General features: G+C 39.7%; 2 protein-coding genes across 3 annotated transcripts in view; one reads left to right on the forward strand and one right to left on the reverse strand.

Moving 5' to 3' along the window:
• The window catches only part of LOC113972788, a 115,077-nt gene extending 103,787 nt beyond the window's left edge, over positions 1 to 11,290 (reverse strand). The window contains exons 1-3 of the mRNA XM_027694198.1: positions 11,050 to 11,290; positions 10,568 to 10,957; positions 8,729 to 8,819 (exon numbers count right to left, since the gene is read on the reverse strand). Of these exons, the coding sequence (XP_027549999.1) occupies positions 8,729 to 8,819; positions 10,568 to 10,957; positions 11,050 to 11,290 (722 nt within the window). The remainder of the gene's footprint in view (positions 1 to 8,728; positions 8,820 to 10,567; positions 10,958 to 11,049) is intronic.
• A 45-nt stretch (positions 11,291 to 11,335) lies between these two features.
• PKN2 (protein kinase N2) overlaps positions 11,336 to 22,361 on the forward strand; it is a 54,985-nt gene continuing 43,959 nt past the window's right edge. Inside the window, exon 1 of one of the 2 annotated variants that reach the window (XM_027694265.1) lies at positions 11,336 to 11,566. In XM_027694265.1, coding sequence (XP_027550066.1) covers positions 11,519 to 11,566 — 48 coding nt within the window. In that variant the 5' untranslated portion in view covers positions 11,336 to 11,518. Of the gene's footprint in view, positions 11,567 to 12,090; positions 12,183 to 22,361 lie in introns of those variants that run through there. The other variant, XM_027694264.1, reaches the window with a different exon arrangement.

Raw genomic sequence — 22,361 nt, forward strand, 5'->3', positions numbered from 1 at the left:
ATGAAAGGGCTTCCATTACGTGAAGTTATCTAAGTATTGTTCAGACTGGTTTTCAGGATGAAATACTAGCTGAAGTTTGTATTTACTTCATGTGCAATCACTTTAACCTTGCTATTTGCACAGCAGATGTCTTCTTCACAAGACTACAGAAGCTATTGACTATAAATCTTGATAAAATAAGCTGTTCATTCCGTGCTTGTCAGAGCGCTCTAAAAAGTCGCATAAAAGAAAACAATTACTGAACTGAGGCAAATAGTAAATGCTGATCCTAGAGCTCTTATGGGGACTGAGAGGGCTTCTGACCAAGTAAAACCAGCTGAATTAGAACCCTTGTAAGAATGTCATTATACAGAATTTGATTCACTTGTGAAATTTAATTCATATGAATGCCAAAACTGCAGTTACAATTTTTCTAATTGGCATCATTGCTGAAATCTCAATAGTTAAAAAGAAGATTAAATGAGCATAGTAATTCAGCTACTTCCTTTATCCTTGCATCTACCCATTCAGTCATCAGTGACACAATGTGTGACTAAAGTGGGAATGGAAAAGCTTGTATTCCCATCCCAGTGAGGAAGAGAGTAGCCAAGACTGCCAGCTCTATAGTTTACATTAACAAAAGCCTCCACTGAGTGCTTTCCACTATCTCTGGAAATAGTTTTGGAAAGCCGTTTCCATCCATTTTTCTGCTTTACTGAGTTGATTAAGGAAGTTCGTTCCACTTAAAAAAACAACATCAACACAAGAAGAAGGACTGAGGGCTGCAAATTCCTGTTAAATAGAGAAAGGTGTGAAAAATACACAGCAGATGGTATTTTAGGCACATGTATCTTCACAATAATGGTTAAAAAAAACTAGATAAGGTGAACTACCCTGTAGAGATGGGAATATTGTTCCTTCACTGGAGAACTATTAACATGCTCTGGGCAAAGTTTCTAATTGATCCCAAAAAAAGTTTGGCGGTTTTGATTTAAATTAGTTGCCTTCAGAGAACTCACTACAAGGAGAAAAGTATTATCTTCTTAATCTTTGTCCACCAGGTGAAACAAAAACCCACCACTCCTGTAATTTCAATTGTCTTCTACAAATGAACTTTCTAGAAATACAAACCTGATTCTGCTTTTACTTATGTGATGCTAATGAGCTGCTCCTCAGTTTTCTGAAGTTGACAAGCAGTCGGGCTATTTTCTAGGGCAAAACTGACTTTCTGTGGGATACCAATTCACTAATGCTAAGCATCAAAAGATGCATTATGACCGAAGTAGTTTTTTTATACAGGATTCCATGCTTTGGCTTATAATATTCTACAGCCTCTAGGCATCTGGGACTCTCAGAACAAACAGAAAAGTTATCGGCAGCCCTACCTTAAAAGACAATGGATAAAATAAAAAATAATTTTATAAAATTGATAAAATAAAAAAGGATAAAAATGATAAAATAAATAATAATTGGATAAAATAAAAAATAATTGGCCAATCACACAAGAATGACATATGATACTACCACCTTTAAGGCATATGCACATAGGGACAAGCCTCAAAAAACAACGTTAGCATTACTACACATATGCTGTTTAACCAGCTGCACATGGGATCACAGCAGTGGGCAGTAGGAATATGCAAGCCTCCTCAAGAGCTCCCTTCTTTTTTGTCTTTTCATTTTTTCAAGGTGTGCAAAGGAAGAAGGCATCAGAGATGTCTGGATTAAACCTTTCCTTGAACATTTTCCTTTTGAATTTTCTCCCCATTTTCATATGACTGGGAAACACAGGTGTTTTTGCCTTGATTGGCATAAGAATTCCAATTGCTTACAAAGTATATTGACATTAACAAATCATCCAATTAGTTCATTATTATTATGAAAAGTACAGTATTGACACTAGTTAAGGTTTGGATGAACCAATTTGCAACTGAAATTTATCTCATGTTAGAACATGAGATGCGTCTCGGTGTGCTGTACGCAGTACATGATTCACTGTGTATTTTAACTCTTCAACAAAGAACCAGAGACTTCCTTCCACTGACGTAAACAGTAAAATTCCTCAGAAGAAACTGGAAGGATAACCAAAGTTTTTACCTTGTCACATGTGGAGTTCCCTTGGTAGAGGACTTCCTATGTAAAAGAAGAATTCAATCTTAAATTCCTAAGAGGCATAATCACTGCTAAAGGATAATAATTGCTACAGCAAAAAATCAGTTATAGCAGATTGCCACTAGATGGAGCAATTTAATATTAAAATTTCCCTTTATAAAGAGTCTTCCACTAATTCACCTTTGCCATTACCGATTTTTTTTTCCTTTTTATGCTAACAACACTTAGAAATACTGTGTCCTTGCATATGATGCAAGTAAGAGGAAAGTTGCAAATAAAAAATGAATAAACACTAATGTTTCTATATTTTGTCTATATTGCAGCAAAGACTAGAAACAGTGTGAGGTAAACCGCAATTCTAAAGCTCTTCAGTTAAACTGTTAATTTAATTAATCCACACCCACTAATCTTCAGAAACATTAAGTATTAAGAAATATTAAGCAGTTTATCAGAGTACTATGCTCCCTATTCACCAGAGACAACAGAACTTTTTGCCAGTAGAGATTATTTTACCCTATCCTAAACCTTAGCCTATTATATATTTAGAATTCTTCTACTTTTATATCAAAATGAGACTTAAGAATATTTTGTACTGACATGAGAGAAAAAGAAACTTGACCTCATTAGCTTGAATCCCAATTTATATCAGTTGTATCTAAGATAGTTGTAGAACTACAGTGCCTTCTGTCAGCGTAAGACCAAAAGTTGAACCTATGTCTACTTAAATTTCAATTGTTAATTTCAAGCAAAAATTTACAGTTGTGACTATTCAAAATACTTCCTGATAACATCTATCTGTACCTTGTAAAGGTGATGTGTATGTTTAAAAAACAAAACAGCAGTGTTGTTGCTGAAGGCAGCTCCGAGGCACCAACAAAGTAAATCCTCAATGATTACATGGGTCTTACAATCCTTCTTAAATACTGGATTTGCTGGGAAAAGGGGAAGCAATAAACAGAGTTAAGGACAGCCTGCGAATGGCAATCCCCACTGGCCTCTGCTTCACCTTTTCCTTTTCAACAACTTCTGTTATACTATATTTATGAAATATTCATAATATTGATAAGCTGAATGTTATGAAAACAAGTTATCATATACTGTCTGCTGTATCTAAAGTCTGAAATCCTAATAATAGAGTATACAATTTTATTATCCTATTATTATCCTGCCTATTACTGCACTTTTCTAATGTTAAATCAACTTCTACCTCCATAGCAAGTGTAAATAACAACTGGATTTACGGTTTCGTTTAGGTCCATGGGAAAATACATGCTTTTAATGTCTAGTTGTGGAGTTTTTTTCTAATAACTGTTACTATTATCTATCGCAATTAATTAAACAAAACCCAAACATAGGCTGTTCATGCAACTATCAAGGTAATTGTGCACTTCTGCGCTACAGAATTCAGCCATGGTTCCAAACATAGTGAAGACATATCACTGATATATCCTCATCATGTCCATCATTGTCACGACCACATTCAGCACAGGTCCAACTAATCTAAGCTCTCTTATCTCGATCAAATAGTCATTAAGGACATTGCAGTGCAATGGCCTACTAAACTGATCTCAGAATGGAGAGAAAGAATACAGGACAGGAGAAGGGTAAACCTTTTTATTTTGGTTTTAGATTATTACATTTCATTTTTATGCTTTGCTCCATCACTGCATTAGTTCCAGTAAGGGGTGTGTGTGCGTGCAAGGAACAGATAGAAGAAAGCAAAGAACATGTTGAGAGGAAAAGAATAAGAGCATGCTGAATAAGGTACTCCATTAGCTGGAGACATTTCTAGCACTTGTGTAAAAGCTGCCTTCATTAAAGCTAACATGTCAACATTGCAGCAAGCAGAGGTAAATGAGCATAAAGAAAACCCAAATTATCATGTTTCAAATATCAATCCAGTATACTTTAGCCCTCTCCTCCATTAACTCCACCTCAGTGTTTGCCTCTGGCTGACTGCTCCTTGACAGTGTAGATACAGAACACAGATCATGGTTCCAGAACATTTTTCCACGTGTTGTTCAGTAGCTTCGAGCTTCCTTTTTCTTATAAAGAAGAAACAAGTTCACTACCTGCAAACTACCTGCTAGGCAGCAAACCAACTTGAAAGTGGTTTATGTTTCTAATATTTAATTAAGTGATTATAATAAATGGTTCAAATCCAAGGCCAGACTAACAATGTGGGATTTCAGTGAATGCATTTCAAGATACTTCGAAGCAACTTAACCCAAACTGATTCAGCTTAATCCTTCAGACATCGTGTTTGCTCTAGAACATAAAAACCATAACATTAAGTGCTTACAAGAAAATTTATTAAACTTCAAAAAAAAAAACTGGCTTCTCTGTATCTAAGAAAATTAATTGAAGTATAAAAATTTAATTAATCTCTCAGATACCTAATAATTTCACTTTCCAGTCAGAAGATTCACTCCACAATCAACATTGCAACTAGTTTCCAGTATAGGAATCTCACCTAAGCCTTTCTACATTGTGTTTTTATCAGAAAACATAAGAGTGCCAGCAGGTTCACAAAAGAAAATGCCTTTGAAGAATCTGAAATGTGTGAAAGTTTCAGTTATGGCTAGTTAAAAAGGTATGTGTGATTAACTTCCCTGCTTACTCCTATCATGACCATCCCACTCCAGGGATGGAGGAGAAAGAAGAAAATAAAAAAAAAAGAAGAAAAAAAAGAGAGAGATACTAGTCTTACTTCCTCACTTATGCTTAAACAACACTTAATTAAGTGGAATACACTTTAACAAGCCATCTCTGAACCACAGGGTTCATAAGCAGCAGAACATGAATCAAAGCAATGTGAAGCTGCAGTAAATTACACGACAGCAAGTTTGTCTGCCACAGCATGAGAATAAAAAAATTGAGGGTGAGAGAAGACAGGGAGTTAAGACAAGGAAGAGAGAAGGGGTAGCAGTAACATATTTTGTATCAGCACTTTTTTGACTGTGTCTTTCTCTTGATACTGTTTGATGCAATTGTCATTTTCTCTGAAAGTTGTTCTCTTCTCTCCTGCGGATGTTAGTCCCAGCAGAGCAAGGAGAATGCAATTAGAGCTAACTATAAACCTGCCGGGTAACTCTCTTCTTCTAAGTGTTCATTAGATGAAGATAGATCTGCCCTTTTAATTCAGAGACGTTGCATACTAAGTACAAGTTAATAACTACTTAGGACTTCAATCCCTGACAGAGTTACATATGCAGGCTACTCTCTCTTAGAAGAGATAAAGACATGGAGAGAAAAAACAGCCATCAAGTTAATCATGACCAAAAATCATTACCATCTAAGACTGAGTGTCTGATGAAGTTTGTTTCAGGACCATTTGACATAGTTATTTATTGTGTCCACGAACATATTAGAGCTGAAGAAAGCGCTGACGTATAGACACTACCACCAGACATCACTGCAGCTGTACATGTTTTCATGCAAAGGACCCAGTTCCTGTTTCTGGCTGTCTTTGCAGTAGATTTCAAAACAGCAAATTAAAATTGGTTGAGGACAACCAAAAGTTCACAAGTCACATGCATCAACTTCCACAACACAGGGTGAGACCAGTCTGTCAGTACCATGATGCAGAGAACGGACACAACCTTCTGCCTTCTGCATACCCTGCTGGGAGCTGCTACCAATCTGCAGTCCAGTATTCCTGGCAGTGAAACACTGCCCACAGGCAGGTCGAACCCCTCCTTAGAAGCATGCAAGAGACATCCCTGCAGCAGCCTTTTAAGCACAGACCTCCTGCTTTGCAAAGATTTCTCTAGGGATGCCCACATCTGACTCATCCTTTGCAATACATTTCCTCCAAATGCAGACTGGGACTTCAGCTATGTTGTGAAACTTTTTGTTTTATATTTGAAAGGCCTTTTAGGAATTTTACTTTCCTAGAATCATGGAAAGTTGCACACCCTAATGCTGCATAAGACAACCTTCAACTACCTCCTGAGCTCAAATTTTCTAACGTCTATTCACAGCAACTTTAGGTCCCAGCTACCTACATTTCTTCAGAAAATCACCCTTCTTCATATTGGGAGAACAGGAGAACATATTGTGAATCTCTCTTGAATGCATCTTGCCTAGGTTTTGTAACAAACTAAGGTACTTTCAACTAGTCACCATCTGAAGTAATGCACTTGCAACTGACAGAAGTAAAGCAATAAGACCAGGAACTAACCAAAGGTACAGTTACCTTGCTTGGAATGATCCTTTATCTACATTGTTCGAAAACAATGTTACCAATGCTGTACCAGGCCTTATTCACTCAGCGCATTCAATGCAAGCATAAGAGTCCATCTGGGCACAGCTCATTGCAGAAACACCACCAAGTATAAGCTGGATCCTATAATCAAGTTTAATTAGAATCACTGGGACTTAGCAAAGGTGTACAGATCGATCATGTTGATCCACTTGTAGGCTCATAGCCTTACTGTAAAGATATAAAGCATGTTGTTATTACTTCAAATAATCCAAGCTGATCTTCTTTAGAGAAATGAGGTCTGATTTTACAGCTGTTTCTGCACAGGTAGGGCTTTCTTCTCTACAAGGTTCCAGAGACATTAACTGGCATACGGCAATTTTTCCTTGTAAGAGAAGGATGGAAAAGAAAAACAGGAGGCAACAATAGGAATGAACCTCCTTCCCCTGGAGCACTCTTTTCTCACTGTCTTCAAGTCTTCCCAGGGTCCAGAATTATTAAAACAGATAGTAAGATAAAGTTTGTTGCACTCCACTCCTTGTAACATCTGCCTACTTGGCTGGGTGATTATATGCCTACACCCAGCCCTGGGTAATACTGTGTAAACATAGAAGACAAATTTTAAGTAGAACGTGTGCAGCAATTGCTAGGAGAGTTATGATTACATCACGGAAATCCACTCAAAAGTCGTAAGATTAGTTGTGTAATTAAAAGAGTAATAAAGGAATAGTTTAAGAATACACGAAATTTGCAAGCACCATGAGAGCTAAATAAACTTACGTATTCATTTCAGTTTTCTGTTTATGACATGTCATCAACTTGTGCTCGTCACTGTCAGTGGTACATCAGAAAGAGCCACAGAGGGCTCTTATGCTCTCTCTCAGGAGCCTTTTCTTAACACAGAATTCCCTTTGAGAAATCTCAGTTAAAGCCAAGTAATTAACTTTTTGGAGTACTATGGAAGAGGCGAGTTTTCAAAAAAGGAAAATTATCCACACTTTTTTTCAATTTTTTTATTTTCTCCTTTTTGGCATTTTTTTAAATAAACACCAGTAAGTTGTTGGTCTAAAAAAGATTATTATATTAATTTATTTTTTAACTCAAAGTTTAACATGACCTAGACATTTATTTCTAAATGTATGGTGAGATGTATTATTGGAAGCTTTACAAAACAAAGATTTCTCCTATTGTCACAATTTTTTAAGAAGCAAGATGGAAAGAACTGTTCTTCATTAATATACTATTTTTTCAACATCTCCAGGCTGAAGTAAACAAACAAAGAAGGCAAAGATGTGTACATTCTCCCATTTCTTTTTTTCTGTGCCTTACAGTTCCCGGATTTCATAAGATTTTCAAAGGATCCAACCTAGACAAGAGTACAGTATTACAAGAGTAATACTGCTATGTCTAGAAGTCAGGGACAACAAATGGTTGCATTATTAAAAATCTGTTGTGGTGGTATTGGGTTTTTCTTAAACTAATGTTAGGGCTACACTTCTTTTACATAGTTTTCTTTATTCCTAAGTGAAAGAATTTAAATACTATTCCAAAGTAGACTTAAACTGTGAATTTTAGCATTACTACTTGGTGAGACAAGGACTTCCTTTAACAGGTATCAATATTACTCGCAAAATTAAATAAATAACCTTTACCCCACCCCATTAAAAAGGTCACTAATTCCTAGAGCTCATTCTGGGCTTAAAAAGGTGGTGGGCTGGCCTAGAATTGCTCTGCCTCCACTCATCTACTAACAGTACATGCAGAATTGTATCCAATTTCTTCCTTCCCAAGAGTTTCATTTACCCCATACCCAAGCACATCTCTACATTGTTGTCCCTGCAGACCTACATCACTAATTTAAACAAGTAAGATTAACCAGAAGCTTAAATAAAAAAAATACTTTTTTCCTGGTAGAGTTTTGCCAGTAATAAGTATAATAATATAATTAACTCCTATCTGGTGTTCTTCACATCTCAGTCCTCATTTCTATATGCATCACCAAGTGAAAGCAAGTTCTTCCTTAGGTGGTATATTGGACTAGTTAGAACTATTCTAAAAAGTACTCTAAATTTTGCTTACAGTACCCTGCACATTCCTCCAAGAGTTCTGTACTATGCTCAAAGGCTCACAAGGTGTGTTTTGCACAAGGAACACTGAAGTCTCAACTATTCGCTTTTCCAGGTCTTTGGGACAAAGACTTTAATAACATGACCTGAAGAAAAGGAACAATTAAAGGCCTCAGTGAGATGTACTGGCATCCCTTTCATTCAGTTTGCTTTTCTAGCATGCTAATGGAGTGCAGGAATGAGCTAACATAATAATGGCTGAAGAAATAGCATTCAGATATTTTAAGGCACGGGCTGAACTCAGGATTCCATATAATGCTAAATTCTTGGACTTACGTACTTAACTGCCTTCTATTTTGGGACTCACTCAGAATGTTCCCGCTTGCTCAGTAATTCACTGTCACAGTACTTAAATGCAGAGCTACAGTTGTCCAGGGCTGCCTTGTGTTTTCCAGACTCTGAAGGAAGAATGATTAAGTACCAGAGATTCAGCTAAAGCAATGCTATCAACCAGTTTCTCTTTTGATTCCTGTGCCACTACACTTCCATCAAAGAATCTAGGACTTTGTCTTTCCAAGTTGCATAAATAACATCGGGAATACAAAAAAAGATTACAGGCGTTGTCTCGAGAGGGGTAATAATATGTTCTAGGCTACCCTCAATAGGCAGGCTAGGTTAAGCACGGACCAAAGTCAGCTGCCTGTGTTTAGAGAGAATCTCAAGCTTCACCACCTTTGCTGACACCCACTCATACATCTGTGAATTTTCTTTGGGGCACAATCTGTGTTTCCCTCTGACCACTTCTTATATATGTGCAAGCACATTGATTCTCCTCCTTTGCAATGGGAGTAGGCCAGGAGATGAGCTGTAGCAATGGACCACATACACACTGACAAGTGTACGAAGACACTCATAACCCAGTCATTTCTGATTAATTCTTTATATCCTTCAACATCTATTCTCAAGACCAGTTCAAATGAACTTTAAATACAGTTTGGAATCATTCTATCACGCTGAAAATGAGAAATTACTCTATAAATGTCTTTCTTTCCCCACCAGCCCCCATCATCTTCTCCTGCAATGTGCCCAAAACCACACCATGCTCTACAAGTAAATCCATTTCATGGCTTTTGACATATGACCACTAAAATAAGACTACTTCATACCACTGACACTGAAGCTGTGCTGGCACAAATTTTAGATAATATTCTTTTGTAGAACAGTGAGTGAGTTTTAGACAACCAGCAAGCAGTTTTCTTCCTGAGCCTGTAGATGCTTGGCCACATAAAAGAGAAGTTAAGCCGCTGGTTTCATGTGAACTAAGACTATATGTAGATTTGCATATGTGGAAGATTATGAACTACATCAAACAGCTACATAGGTTTAAGTAAGTGAAAAAGTGTAATTTCAGTAAAAATGTGCATCGATACTGTAGAACTGTCTTCGTATTACTTTTATGTGAAATTAACTGTGTGCATAAGTTCATAAACTTCTTTTGTACTGCAGCATAGTACTTCAGATTGTCAGGTTTGTTTGGTGCTCAACAGTAGAAATATAAGCACCCTTAAAATGCTTCAAATTTGCTAGGAACAGTAGTGGTAACTTAATGTTTACTTCTCCCATTCCCTTTTTCCTCAAAAAACCCAAAACAAACCAACCCAACCCTCCAAAGTTTAACTTGCAGTTCTAGAGCAAACAGACTACTATTGGCCTGCATCCATACAGAGATGCAGTAGTATAAACACAACAATTGCTGATCCTTGCACGAGGTTAAATCTGTTGAAAATGCCTCAGCTTATATGAGTCTGCACAGACTAAAAAAAACCCCAAAACCAGCTGTAATTGCTTCCACAGAGCATTTTGCATTAGTCCAATTAGCCTAATGTAGCATCCAATATTAGGGTGGAATGAGAATGCACATGTGTATAGACTGGACAACAGAAAGAATGTTTATGGACAGGTGCAAAAACCCACCAACACTCGAAACAGGCAGGAAGCTGAGAATAAATGGTCGTGTCACATGTTGCCACGAGGGAAGAGAAACCATTTCCTCCCAGACACCCAAACTGCCTTTGAAGCTCTCAGCAGCTCATTACTCCGCAAATTGACTGAACAGCGCCAGCCCCCCAAAAACTGACCAAGCACCCCAAGTACAAACGTTTAGCCCTTTAAACTATTAAAAACGGCATGTACAGCCCCCACTCACCACAACCTCCTGGGCCACTGCTCCAGGTCCCCAGGGCGGCAGGTGGCTGCCCTCTCTCCGGGCGCTTGAGACAAGCGTGACCTCTCCTTCCTGAGCTACCTGCCTTCGCTAACCCACAAACCGAGGGCTTCACCTGCCTCCTGGGTCTGGGAAAGCCGAGACCCTGAAGCCCCCAAAACCAGGGATGTGCCACACGCCCCCCCCCCCTCCACTCCCGCCACCACTGGAGGAATTCACAGGATTTCCCAGCACCGGAGCTTAACGGACGGGGAAGAGGCACCGGCGGAGCGTGGAGGGAGGGAGGGAGGCGGCGAGGCGGCCGCAGGGCTGAGGAGAGTGAGGGGGCAGAGAGGTCTGAGGGGGCTGAGGAGGGTGAGGGGCCCGTGAGGGCTGAGGGGCCTCGCGCCTCGGACGCGCGAGGGTGTCACGGGGGGTCGCGCGCCGCGCGCGAGCGAGGCCGCTCTTCCTCCCCGCGCCGTCACGTGCCGCTGGGAGCCGCAAAGCAGCGGCGGCGTTTGCGACAGGGTGACAGCCAAATGGTGCGACATCGGCGGCGGCCGCAGGCGCAGCAGCCGCGGCGCTGCCAGGGCCGAGCGCCGCGCCCGGGAGGGGAGCGCACGGCGGGCACCGCGACGCGCCCCGGACACCGCTCCGCTCCGTCGGGAACGCACCGCGGGCATCGCTCCGCACCCCGGACACCGCTCCGCACCGCGGGCACCGCATCCCCGGTACCGCACCGCGCCCCCGCGCCCGGCGCGACCCCCATGAGAGCAGAGCGGGCGGCGGCCGCCCCCCGCGCACCCCCGCCCGCCCGCCTGCCTGAGCACGGAGCGCTCCCCCCGCCCCCGATGCGCCCTTAGTCCCGGCCCCGGACCCGCCTCCCGCGCTCCCCTCCCCGCCGGCGGCGGCGGCAGCAGCAGCGCCCAGGTGCGGACTTCAAACCCCGGCGCAATGGCGTCCAACGCGGCCGAGAGGGAGATCCTCTTCACCGAGATACAGGTAAGCGGCGAGGGGCGCCCCGGGGGCGCCGCCCCAGCCCCGCTCCCCTCCCTCCCTGGCGGGGAGCGCGCAGCAGCCGCCGCGCCCCGCCGCCCCCTGCCCGCCGCTCGGCGCGGGACGCCCACCCCGCACCCACACCCAGCCCCGGGCCGGGGGGGCGGCGGCGGAAGCCCGTGCCCACCCCAGGCCTCTTCCCGCCGCTCTCCCCCGGGAGCGGAGGCGCCGCCGCCCGGTCACGGCCCCACCCCGCTGCCGGCCGCGACCCGCTTTTGTCTGCGCTCGGCTCCCTCCTTCCCCCGCCGAGCGGCCGCGTCCCTCCGGCGGGGCCTGCCTGCGCCGCGCCCCCCGCCCCGGCAGCCCCCCCCGCCCGCCCCGGGGCTGCCGCGCCCGCCCCGAGCCTGCCGCAGCCGCTGTGGGGCCCGGAGCTCTCGCCCTCCCCCGCCGCCCGGGCACGGCGCTGGCCCGGGCCCCGCCGAGCGCTCCCGGGGGCCACCCCGCCGCCCGCGTCAGGGTCAGGCAAAGAGCCTCCTCTCCCCTGGACATGGCACCGCGCTGCAGCCGCGGCAGCTTCCTTCTTATAGGCCTTGAACGCCGAGCCCGGGAAGAGGAGAAAATGGTGCGAACAGCGTGATTTGTCACACCGCGAGGGTTCTTGTCACTACATAAAACTAACTCTAAACAACGCGCGACACTGTTAGAAGTCTTGAAGACTCGAGGGTTGGAGTTTTTCATCCCTGTAGTTTGACCACTTTTGGTTGCCCGTGCAAGTGCTACTTTTCTGCTTGTCAGCTACAGGGTTAGCAGGGTTAGATGCAATTCGGGAGCTTCACTTTTGTGTTCTTATCTTTAAATGTCAGCTCAACCTGCTACCTCTTAAGCTTCCTTATCCCGAAGAAAGTTTGGTTTCGTTTTTTTTTTTAATATACGTCGTTAAGTCTATGTAAGTTGTTATGTTTAACCAGGCAAAGAATGTGTCTCTGAATTTATTAGATAGACAATTAACCAAAATAAGAAGACCATAAATGGAAAGTATTGAATTTAATGCTCAAAAAGAAAATAGAAAGGCATGTTTTGAAAAGGAGAAATTTTATTTCCCAAATGCTGTTAAATTCTCCTGTAATTTTGAATGTTAGCAATGTGCTCCGTTGAGTAACAAGGGAAAAGAAGGCACAACAGAGATGTAGCAGTCTACTTAATATTGTAGCACGTGAGATGGCTGAAGGCTAAGAATCCATTTAAAATGCTGAACTTTAATCAGTGGCTCATAAGTGCCTAGGAAGAATCACTATGTTAATACAAACTTGATACGATGATGTATAAGCTGGTAAACCTGTTTGAAGTGGTGAGCTGTGTGAATAGCTAACTATGGTAGTGTTACAGGCAAGATAAATGGAAGCAACATCTCTGTAGAAGTACCAAGAGTGGGTTTCACATTACTTTAAACGGAAATGAGTGAAGTATTTTGGGAATGGGGAGGGTTTGTTTTTTGTTTTGTTTTGTTGCTTTTTTTTCTTGAAAGATGAGACTGACAGTAATATTAATTAAAAAAAGAAAATAATATAAAAAATAGTAATTTTTAAAAAAACAGAACACAACAACAAAACAAAAAAAATCCAGAGCAGATTAGATTCTTTGGTTGCACTGCCTCTTCCATCATATATGGTAACTTCTGTAATGATAAATACAGTTCCTCGGGCAGGACAGAAAGGTAAGAAGTTAACACGGGAATCCCGGGTGTTTAAGCTTCATGAACTGCTAACTTTTAGGTATTTTTAAGAGGAACTTCTGTATTAGAAGGAAACATTGTAAAGATGCTGTTTTGTTTGTGGTGGTGTATATTAGCAGTGAAACGTGAAGGCATCAATATAACTCCACTTGGTAACACTTCAAAACAAATCGCTGTTCATATACCTGTACATAAAAGTTAGTTTAGTGGTATGGCCCAAAAAGAAAGGGAACTGCTGTGAAGTGTGAGATACGCCATTTCACACATGTTTCTTCAGGAGGGAACTTCCTCAATCTAAAGAACTCCGACTTAAAAAGTGCTTATGTGTAAAATGGGCTTTTGCTTGCATATTGCAATCCTGCGCAGAAAGATGAGGAAGTTGTAGAATGCATGGTTACAGTAAAGGTTAAAAGGGTCAGGTAGTTGGATGGATTTAGATCATGGACAATGGTTTAGATGTTTTGCTAATACTCATGAAAACTTACTGAAAACAAGCTAAACCCAGTGTAAATCCCAAGCTTGTTCCTGACATGGATTCTAGAGTGAGTATCAGTCAGTGATCAATATAATACATTGCTTTCTGCTGTTGCATGTTCTGCATGCACTTGGTTATGACAGCCCAGTGTACTCCAGCGTGGTAGAAGTAAACTGTTAGGTTTGGGTCAAGTTAATTAAAGTGGATCAGTAGTCATGAATCAATTGAACTCTCCTGATAAAAAGATTGGCAGACTGTCACAACCACTGACTAACAGGATGTGAAGTGGATTCTGAGAAAATATGAAAAACAAAAGACCAAAATAACTAACTGCTAATAAGAAAGTGGTAGTACATGTACTTGTTTCAAAGTGTACTGGGCTTAATTAAACAGGCCTTAAATAGGCCCTAGATTGCACTTCTCACAATGACAACTTTGTATTTTAAAAAAGTGACTCCATAACTGATAAAGCAGTTTCTTAAAAACCTCTGCTAGCAAATATCCACTTGATATTTTTGTCCTGCTTTTTCTACAAAGTATGGTATGCATTGTTTTATAGGATGTGGAAAGTATGTTTTGCTTCTCAGCAAGTTTTCAGCTGAGTTTGTTCAAGGTGAAAAATGCAACACTTATTCCTCAGTAGTTAGCAAATGCATAACATGAAGTAAACTTGGCATTAAAAATCCTCATTTTGATTTGTTCTGTTTAGTAGCTTCACCAGTGAAATTGCCTGATTACTAAAGATTGAAAAGATTACATAAAGCCAGATTACCCTTTTTTACCTCCTTTTATCTCCAGTACAGGTTTTTTTGTAGGACAGGGAATGAGTTTGGGTAAGAACTACTGTTGCTGATGTTGCCTTCCCTTCCAAAATTCCGCTGTCCTTCTCTGGTCTTGCATCCCTTAGAACTTTGTCCACCAGGTAAAGGAGCCTCTCCAGTCCTTGTTCTCAGGTTAATTGCACAGTCTTTAACTCTTTGCTTCCTGGTGGAAGTGGCAACTCTGTTACTTCATAAAATTAAACTTTAACATATGGTGCTGCAGGCTGTTAAATAAGGCATCCGTGAAATAAATTTTAAGTTTCTAATGGAAAAAAAGTTTGTTTGGGTTTTTTTTCCAAATCATTATTAGAAGGAAAAGAGAAGGTCTTTTGTGAAGTTGTGTGTATTTCCAAAGATGTGTGCTTTCATTGGCAGTGATGGTAGATGTCAGCATAGTAAGTTGATATGGCTAGGTTAACAGAAACTATTACTAAGAGTATTTAAATAAAACTATTGTGTATGCGTAGTAATTACACTTTTGTATTTTTAGGTGTTCACTACCACTTCTTTTCTAGACAGTACTGTAAATCTTTTAAACTTGGGACTTTTATTGTTGACGTTACAGGATTTATTTTAAGAAAATTTTAGGTTCACTCAAAATTGTGCTTTCAAAACAATACTTGTTTAATACAAGGGAAAAAAGAGCATATTACTTGGTTTTATTTGCTTAAATGAAATTGTTTGGTCAAGATAGAGAACTTGGGCTAAGTAAGTAAGCATGTAACAGATCTTCAGTTATTTCAAATGGAAGTATAAAGGACTCTGCCTGGAATTAACTTTTCAAACTTAGCCATAATACATATTTCTAATATCACAGAACATTGCAAAAAAAATGTCTTTATTTCTATATTTGTCAGAATAACGGGATTTTTAATGGATATTTTGTTTTAATGCCATAGTCATCTAAGTTCCTAAGGTGCTGTACTTAGGGATCATAAAGCATAAGTGTTATGACAGAATCATGTTTCAAGTCTCTTGGTAACCTTTTTTTTTGTTTTCAATAGTGATGAACAGTACCACAACTGAAATACAAACTGAAATATATCTAAATTATGATCATATGATGGCACGGTCGCTATAGTTTTTGGTTTGTTTTATTTTTCCATTTCATACCTGGGACAAGAATTCTCATAAAGTGAATGTGACTGGACAGTGCTCAGTATTTTGTTAGTTTGCATGATACAAATCGAACAGTTGAGTCTTAGATTACACAACTATGTTTTGTATATAAATGTATATGAAATTGGGCACTTGTACCTTGCCATGTTGGATTATACTACCAGATGGGACTCTGAAGACCTGTATTTCATTCCTGGCTGCTCTGCTCTCATCTAGGTGACATTAGGCAGATGACTTTGCTTACTCATGTCTCAGTTTCCTCATCTTTAGAATAGAGGTAAGGATGCTTGCTTTTTTAGAGATAAAAAGTACTGGGTATTTATTATTAGCTGTGGTCAAGTGCCTAAGGACACCATAAAAAGGTACAAGTAACCTAATTAATCTGTTTTGAGGAGGAATTGTAATTGGGTTGAACACTCATCAGTAAGACTGCCTTCAAATAATGTTCAGCTAGAACAGATTAACTTTAAATAATTTTGAATCACTCTTGTTTCTTCAGAAGAAGAAAATGTCACATTCAAGTGAAAATATCCTGAACTAGTCTACTGCAGTTTAGAAATGGAAATGTGTGTACAGCTGCCTGGGATTTCTTGGGTCCCTACAAAAGCTTTCAGAAGTGGTGGATCTAGGGAAGCACTTCAGGCTTTTTTCCATTTGTGGATATATATTACTCTTTAAACAGTCCTCTATTCAAAACTTGTATTAGTAAAATATACATCCTGTTCTCAGTGGAACATAAACAGTCCTTAAAATACCTTTAGGTAGGTGCATGGGTGGGGTTTTTAGTTTTGTTTTGTTTGGGGTTTTTTTCCGTTTGTTGAATTCTGTCAGTCTGTCTATTAACAGAAGAACTTGTATGTGATGTAGACTTGTATACATTTGACTGAATTTTCTTTGTCAGAGTAGCTGTCTTTTTAAGACCCAGATCTGTTATTTTAACTCATGATTAATTATTAGTGATGGCCAGTAGAAAAGTATTTAGTTACAGTATGTGTAATAGTTCTTCTGGAACAGTTTTATACATTGTGAGTGGTCATTCATTACAGTGTAACCAGAAGTCTGTAGTAGAATAAGTCGATAAACATGTCCTTTACATTGGGAAACAGTGGTTTAAGACCTTAATGATAGGATTAAGAATTTTTTCATCAGTGTCTCAGTGCTTTGCTGAATTAGAGATAAGACCACTACTTAGATTCAGAGTAACAAAGCCTTATATGTGTGTTATATGCAATACAAGGCTCAGTCTGCTTTTTTTGTGCTTTTGCTAGAAATCACTGGTACAACTGTTACAAAATGGTTGATGGTAGGCTTTTTATTTGTTTGTTTTGTTTTTTCTCTAATGGATTGTAAATAAAGGGGTTCAGGAATAGACTGAGCTGAAGCATCTCTCACGAGATACTGCTCTGGAGCAGGGGCAAAGCATTTGTATGGTACTTTGAAGCTTTAATAATTAGTACTTGTTCTGCAGTTCCTGGCCCAAGTAAAAGAGCATCTTTGCTAGTGTTTGGTGTGGGAGGGGAGGTTCTTTTTAGAAAATGAGATTTATGTTGTAGGATCCAATCCATGACCTCTGTTACTTTGAGACCCAATTCAGAAGTACTACATTGAAACAGAAACTAGTAGTGCCATTAGCTAACAAAATGCTTTGGGCCTGTCCTTACAAGTAACATTCTATCTGATATATATGTTTGTTTATTTGAACTGCAGCTAAACAATTATGTCACAGTGACACAAATCGACACTATTTTTGTTACTGCCATTTTACAGCTACTGATTACTTACTGTTAACAGCTCACCAGTGAGTTGAACTACTTGCATGGCAGTCTGGGCATGCATCCTATGGATCAAAGTGCTGCTCTGTGGATTTTCTCATGATTTTGTGGGGTGATTTCCCAAACCTTGAGGAATTCTGTGACTGTGTGTCAAATTAGTGAAGTTTAGTGTCATCCAGCAGCTTTGCTGGTGCAAGTTCTGGCAGCTGGTGAGGATGATATGGCTGAGTTCTGTGGTGAGCAGACATTCGTGTGAACAGGATAGTAGTGTGCAGTTGCAGGCTTATGTTCAGCTAAATGGACCAGCCCTGCTGGGAATCCTACTGCTGTTGTACTCTGGTTAATAGAAGAGGCTGAAATCGAGTTATTCAGGCTAATGCTTTTAACTTAACGAGTAGGGTGAGTTGAGACAGTTCACATGGTGAGTTACCATGGCTCAGTTGTGGGACCACCAGCTGGGTAGTGGTGATGTGATTGTTTTTTAAGAGCAGGCCATACCTTATATTTTTCTTGACATGAGGTGTAGAAGCAGTTTCCTATACTCTGTATCAGCATTATGCCCAGGGTGGCTGTACTTCCTGTTTACTGCTGCTGCGGTGTACAGAGCACTTTGCAGGGGATGCACCGAGATGGCAAAACTGGGCTCTCGTCAGTGCAGTTTGTGGTTTCCCCAGGCAGGGAAAAAATAGGACTATTAGCATAAGTGTATTTCCCTAGGACAGCTCCATCTATACTAAAAGCTTTGTTATTTTATTATAGATATATAGATAGCTATCAGGTACCAAATAATAAATGATTGACTGGGAAGGGCTGGGATGGGTTATGAAAGTTTAATATATGCAGCTTTTCCCTGTTCCTTTTTTTTTTGAGACATAAAGAAAGGTTGATATATGTCAAGACCCAGGGAGGGTTTGCTCTGGCCCATCATACAGATCAGGATTAGTAAAAACCTTAATGTGGACGTGACTAACTTAGCTTTTTCTGCCTCCAATTCCTGTGGATTTCTTTAAGCCTTGTCTTCACTGGAGATATATTGGGTTTTAAATGACAGAGAATTTCTGACTTCTTCTTAAATAAGTGCAGATCAGAGAGCTTGAATCAAAAGCCTGTAATATGTGGTTCATGTCTGCAGTGTATGGGAGTCCAGTGCTGAAGCAAACTGGTTTTTCTCTTGAGGTTTTTCAAACACTTGTTACCCTGCAACATGGTGGTAGGGCTCACAGATTATAAGTTTCCATTAAACACAAGAACCTGTTAACCTGAAAATGAAAGTAGCGGAATCAGTTCTGTTTCTATTGAGTAGAACCAGGGAGAGAAACTTTCCATCAACTTTCCCCAGTTGTTATTAGTGTCACAAAATACAGTAGGTAGCAGATCTATAGCCAGGAGAAGGGATAATTAAGTCTGCAATACCAAGGTACTAATAGATTATATTACAGTTCCGAGATAAATCACAGGAATATTGTGAGGCTCTGTCTGTCAGTGTGATAGAAACACTCACAAGCAGATCAGATCAGAAAGGAGAATGTTTTGTTTGTCTAACTACAACAGTAGTAGTTTTTTCTAAACTAGTGCTGGGCCTTAAACTCAGAGAATATTGCTCAACTCTTGGAATGTAAGGGCTGATATACCTTTTTGCTAGCTCTTAAAAGTTAATACTCAAAGCTCTTGAAGATAACTATCATGTACATTTTCTTAAATGAATTTTTAAAATTGAATACATGTACATGAACTTCATAAGTACATATATGACATCTTCTATGTACTCACATTTGTTAGACTATTGAAATAAATAGATTATTAAAATGAATAAGAAGTGAGAGTAAACGTAGTTGTTATTTACCTGAAATAGTACTTGCAAATAATTTTGGTACATAGGTGTTACAAAATTATTCTTTTATTCACCTGTATGTAATTTTTTTCATATATAAACTTCATGTAACTTTTGAGGAGAAATTGAGAGTCGATGATTAAAATAGGCAGAAAAAATCCTTTTTTTATTTCAAAGTCCCACACACAAACTGGCTAATTAAACAGGAAATAATGGTATGGTTCAGTATATCACTGCTGCTATAGTTGGCTTGTGACCTTAGGAACTTTAACATATTTATTTTTGAAAACTGTCAAAAGATGTACTTTGTTTGGTGTTTTTGTTGCAGATCACTAAGATGTAAGACAGGTTTGTGATGTAAATTCAGGACGAAAGAGTTCCAGTTGCCTCACTGACCGTGTCGTGTGCTGAAACTGGACGCTTTGCCCATGCAGACTTGAGGCTGTTGCTCAAAGAAAATGTCAAACTTTGTCAGCTGGAACTGCTGCTGAAAGTGAGGATGTTCCATATTGTGTTGCTTTACATTTACACAGACAGCTGTATGGTGAACAGATTTTGTTTTGCTTTGGTGGGGTTTTTTCACCCCTAAATTAGATTTCAGTCAGATGAGGTTCACAATCCCGTTCACTGTGTGGCCATATAAAGGTTTGTACTGGCATATATCAGTGAATGGTCTGGGGCAGGAACAAACTGTTAGGGGCTGGGACTGATGGTTCTTTAGGGTGCCTTTTTTTCCCTGCACTGGTGGTTCATGCAGAAAATGTTTATCAGATTACAGGCTGAGATTTACTCTCATGTATGTGGCTTTAAGCTGAGGACTGGGAAAAGAGTCCAATTCTGCTGCAGATGAATATACAGATAATGAACAGTCCAAGCAGTGTCTGTGGCAAGTCTTCTAGCTTTGTATTCTTCAAGCAGAAAGTCTCACAATATGCATGTGACAGTGAAAACCTGTTTGTCTGAAAAAGCATTGAAAATACTGAAAATATTGAAAGTCATGCATGAATGGATAATGTAGTACGTTCAGTTTGATGTGGAAGGCTGAGAGCAGTGCTAAGGTTTTGTAGCAGTATGCCAGGTAAATGTAGGGATATGGCCCAGCTTTGTTATCTAACTTTCAGAAGTTACTGTTAAATCTTTTATGCACTCAATGCAATAAGTAGTTTTGAAAAATCTTGAGTATTTTTGTTATTTCTCTAAAATGAAAGAAAAAGTGAGTATGCAATCAAAATGGATGGGATTGAATTTTGGAGTGAAGGCAAAGTACTGTGCAAATAATACTATAAACTTACTATCCATAAAGATAAGGAAGAGAGTGAGGTATTGCAGTTTGGTATGAATACATATGTCTGTCAATGAATAGCTCAATAACTGTGAGACATTTGAATATTCAGTAGGAAAAAAATCCCTAACAGTGATGAGTTGAATGTTTCCAATAACAAAATATCTCAAAATAGTCACATGAGCATCAATTAAAGCACCAGTTAGAGGACTTCGGACTATTGTGTACAAGATTGATGCTGTGTTTCGGAAGTCTAACCAAATTTAGGGGGGGAAAGGCCTGAGAATATGGTGCAGAAATAAGAAATTTGAGGTAACAAAAGTGATTAAATGTTTTCAAAGTTCTTGTGTTCAGTTAATTTCAAAAATATCAATTCTTTCTCATTCTCCTTGTTCTTACTGACAAACTCTGAGTGTCTTATCTTAAATTTGTATAGTTGAGATGAAGGATTATATTTAGAATAAACAAGGAAATTGGTTTTGGTGATTCTAGGTATTCCAAAGCTCTCTGCTAAGAACTGGCTTTTGTGTAATGTGAGCTAGAAACTTTATGCTAGTCCTTAGATAAATGGAAAAAACTTGCTTGGTTCTGTTATTCTGCATACCTTTCTCTTCTACAGAAAAAAGTACATAACCCCCTTTACTATAGATTTTAGGACTTTCCCTGTTTACATCACTAAGATTATTGGATATGAGATTGAAGTTTCTTTTTCATCATTGTGATGCATGTTATCACTTGGATTTTTCAGTAACATAATCCCAAAAGCATCCAAAACTATTGTTGAGAATTAAGAAGGAATGCAGATTGACTGTGTGGCCTGTTGCTTTTTACAAGCATACTATGTAAAACCATCCACTGCTTTTCAACTTCTTATGTTTATTTTTATGGGAAGACACTGCAAAACAATTAAGTGGAATGTGTTTTAAGAGGATGTTTCCTCTACAGATAGATCTGCATAAGACATGACAAGATTATTTCTTTCCTAATACTCAGATCATGTAAGCTAAAATTATAAGACAAATGATGACAAAGAAGTGTCACCTCTTCTTAAAGCTCTGAAGCTCTGCAGTTGTAAGGATGTGTGCTGCCTGCCACCCGGCCGGAGCACATGGGGAGATACATGGGCATAGCCAGGTGGGGAGGCAGAATACACTAAACTGGATCTAGCAAAAGGTTATAGAAGACAGAGTCAGTATTTCAAAGGCTTGTATTGAAAAGTACCAAAATAAGCATACTACAGATCTACAGAACGTTTTAAAATCAGCAAGGCCTTTTTGTAGGACGTGTTCTAAACTTAGTGGCAGCAGCAGGAAAGTAAAAGTACTGTAAATCGTACATGCCTGACTACTAGTGTAGCATTCTTGAACTGCTGCCCATTTGGGACTCGGCAATCTCCTTTAATGGAAGCATGTTTTCTTCAATATTTGAGTTTGTTTGTTGCTTATTTATAAGCTCATATAAAGCCGATGTTTTAGGCTGAGAATTATTGGATGTCAAAAGTTGTCATTTGCAGATTATAATATCTATATAATTAGAGATCCTTAGGAAAACTACTTCGATGTTGTTATTGAAACTTAACCCATTATTTAATGATTTTTCTTCAAGTTGCTAGGATTTATCTTTGGTTTCTCCTCTCCTGAAGGGATGGGAACATGACATTTTGAAATATAAAACAGATAGTACTTAAACATTAGAAAAAAAATTTCTTTCAAAGGGTTTTTTAATGGTTGTTCTTTACTTTATTCATACCAGTTAGTGGGAGTCAAACT

Source organism: Neopelma chrysocephalum, unplaced genomic scaffold (assembly GCF_003984885.1).
Source record: "Neopelma chrysocephalum unplaced genomic scaffold, ASM398488v2 Primary Assembly neopelma1_97, whole genome shotgun sequence".
In the NCBI taxonomy this organism is placed as follows: Eukaryota; Metazoa; Chordata; class Aves; order Passeriformes; family Pipridae; genus Neopelma; species Neopelma chrysocephalum.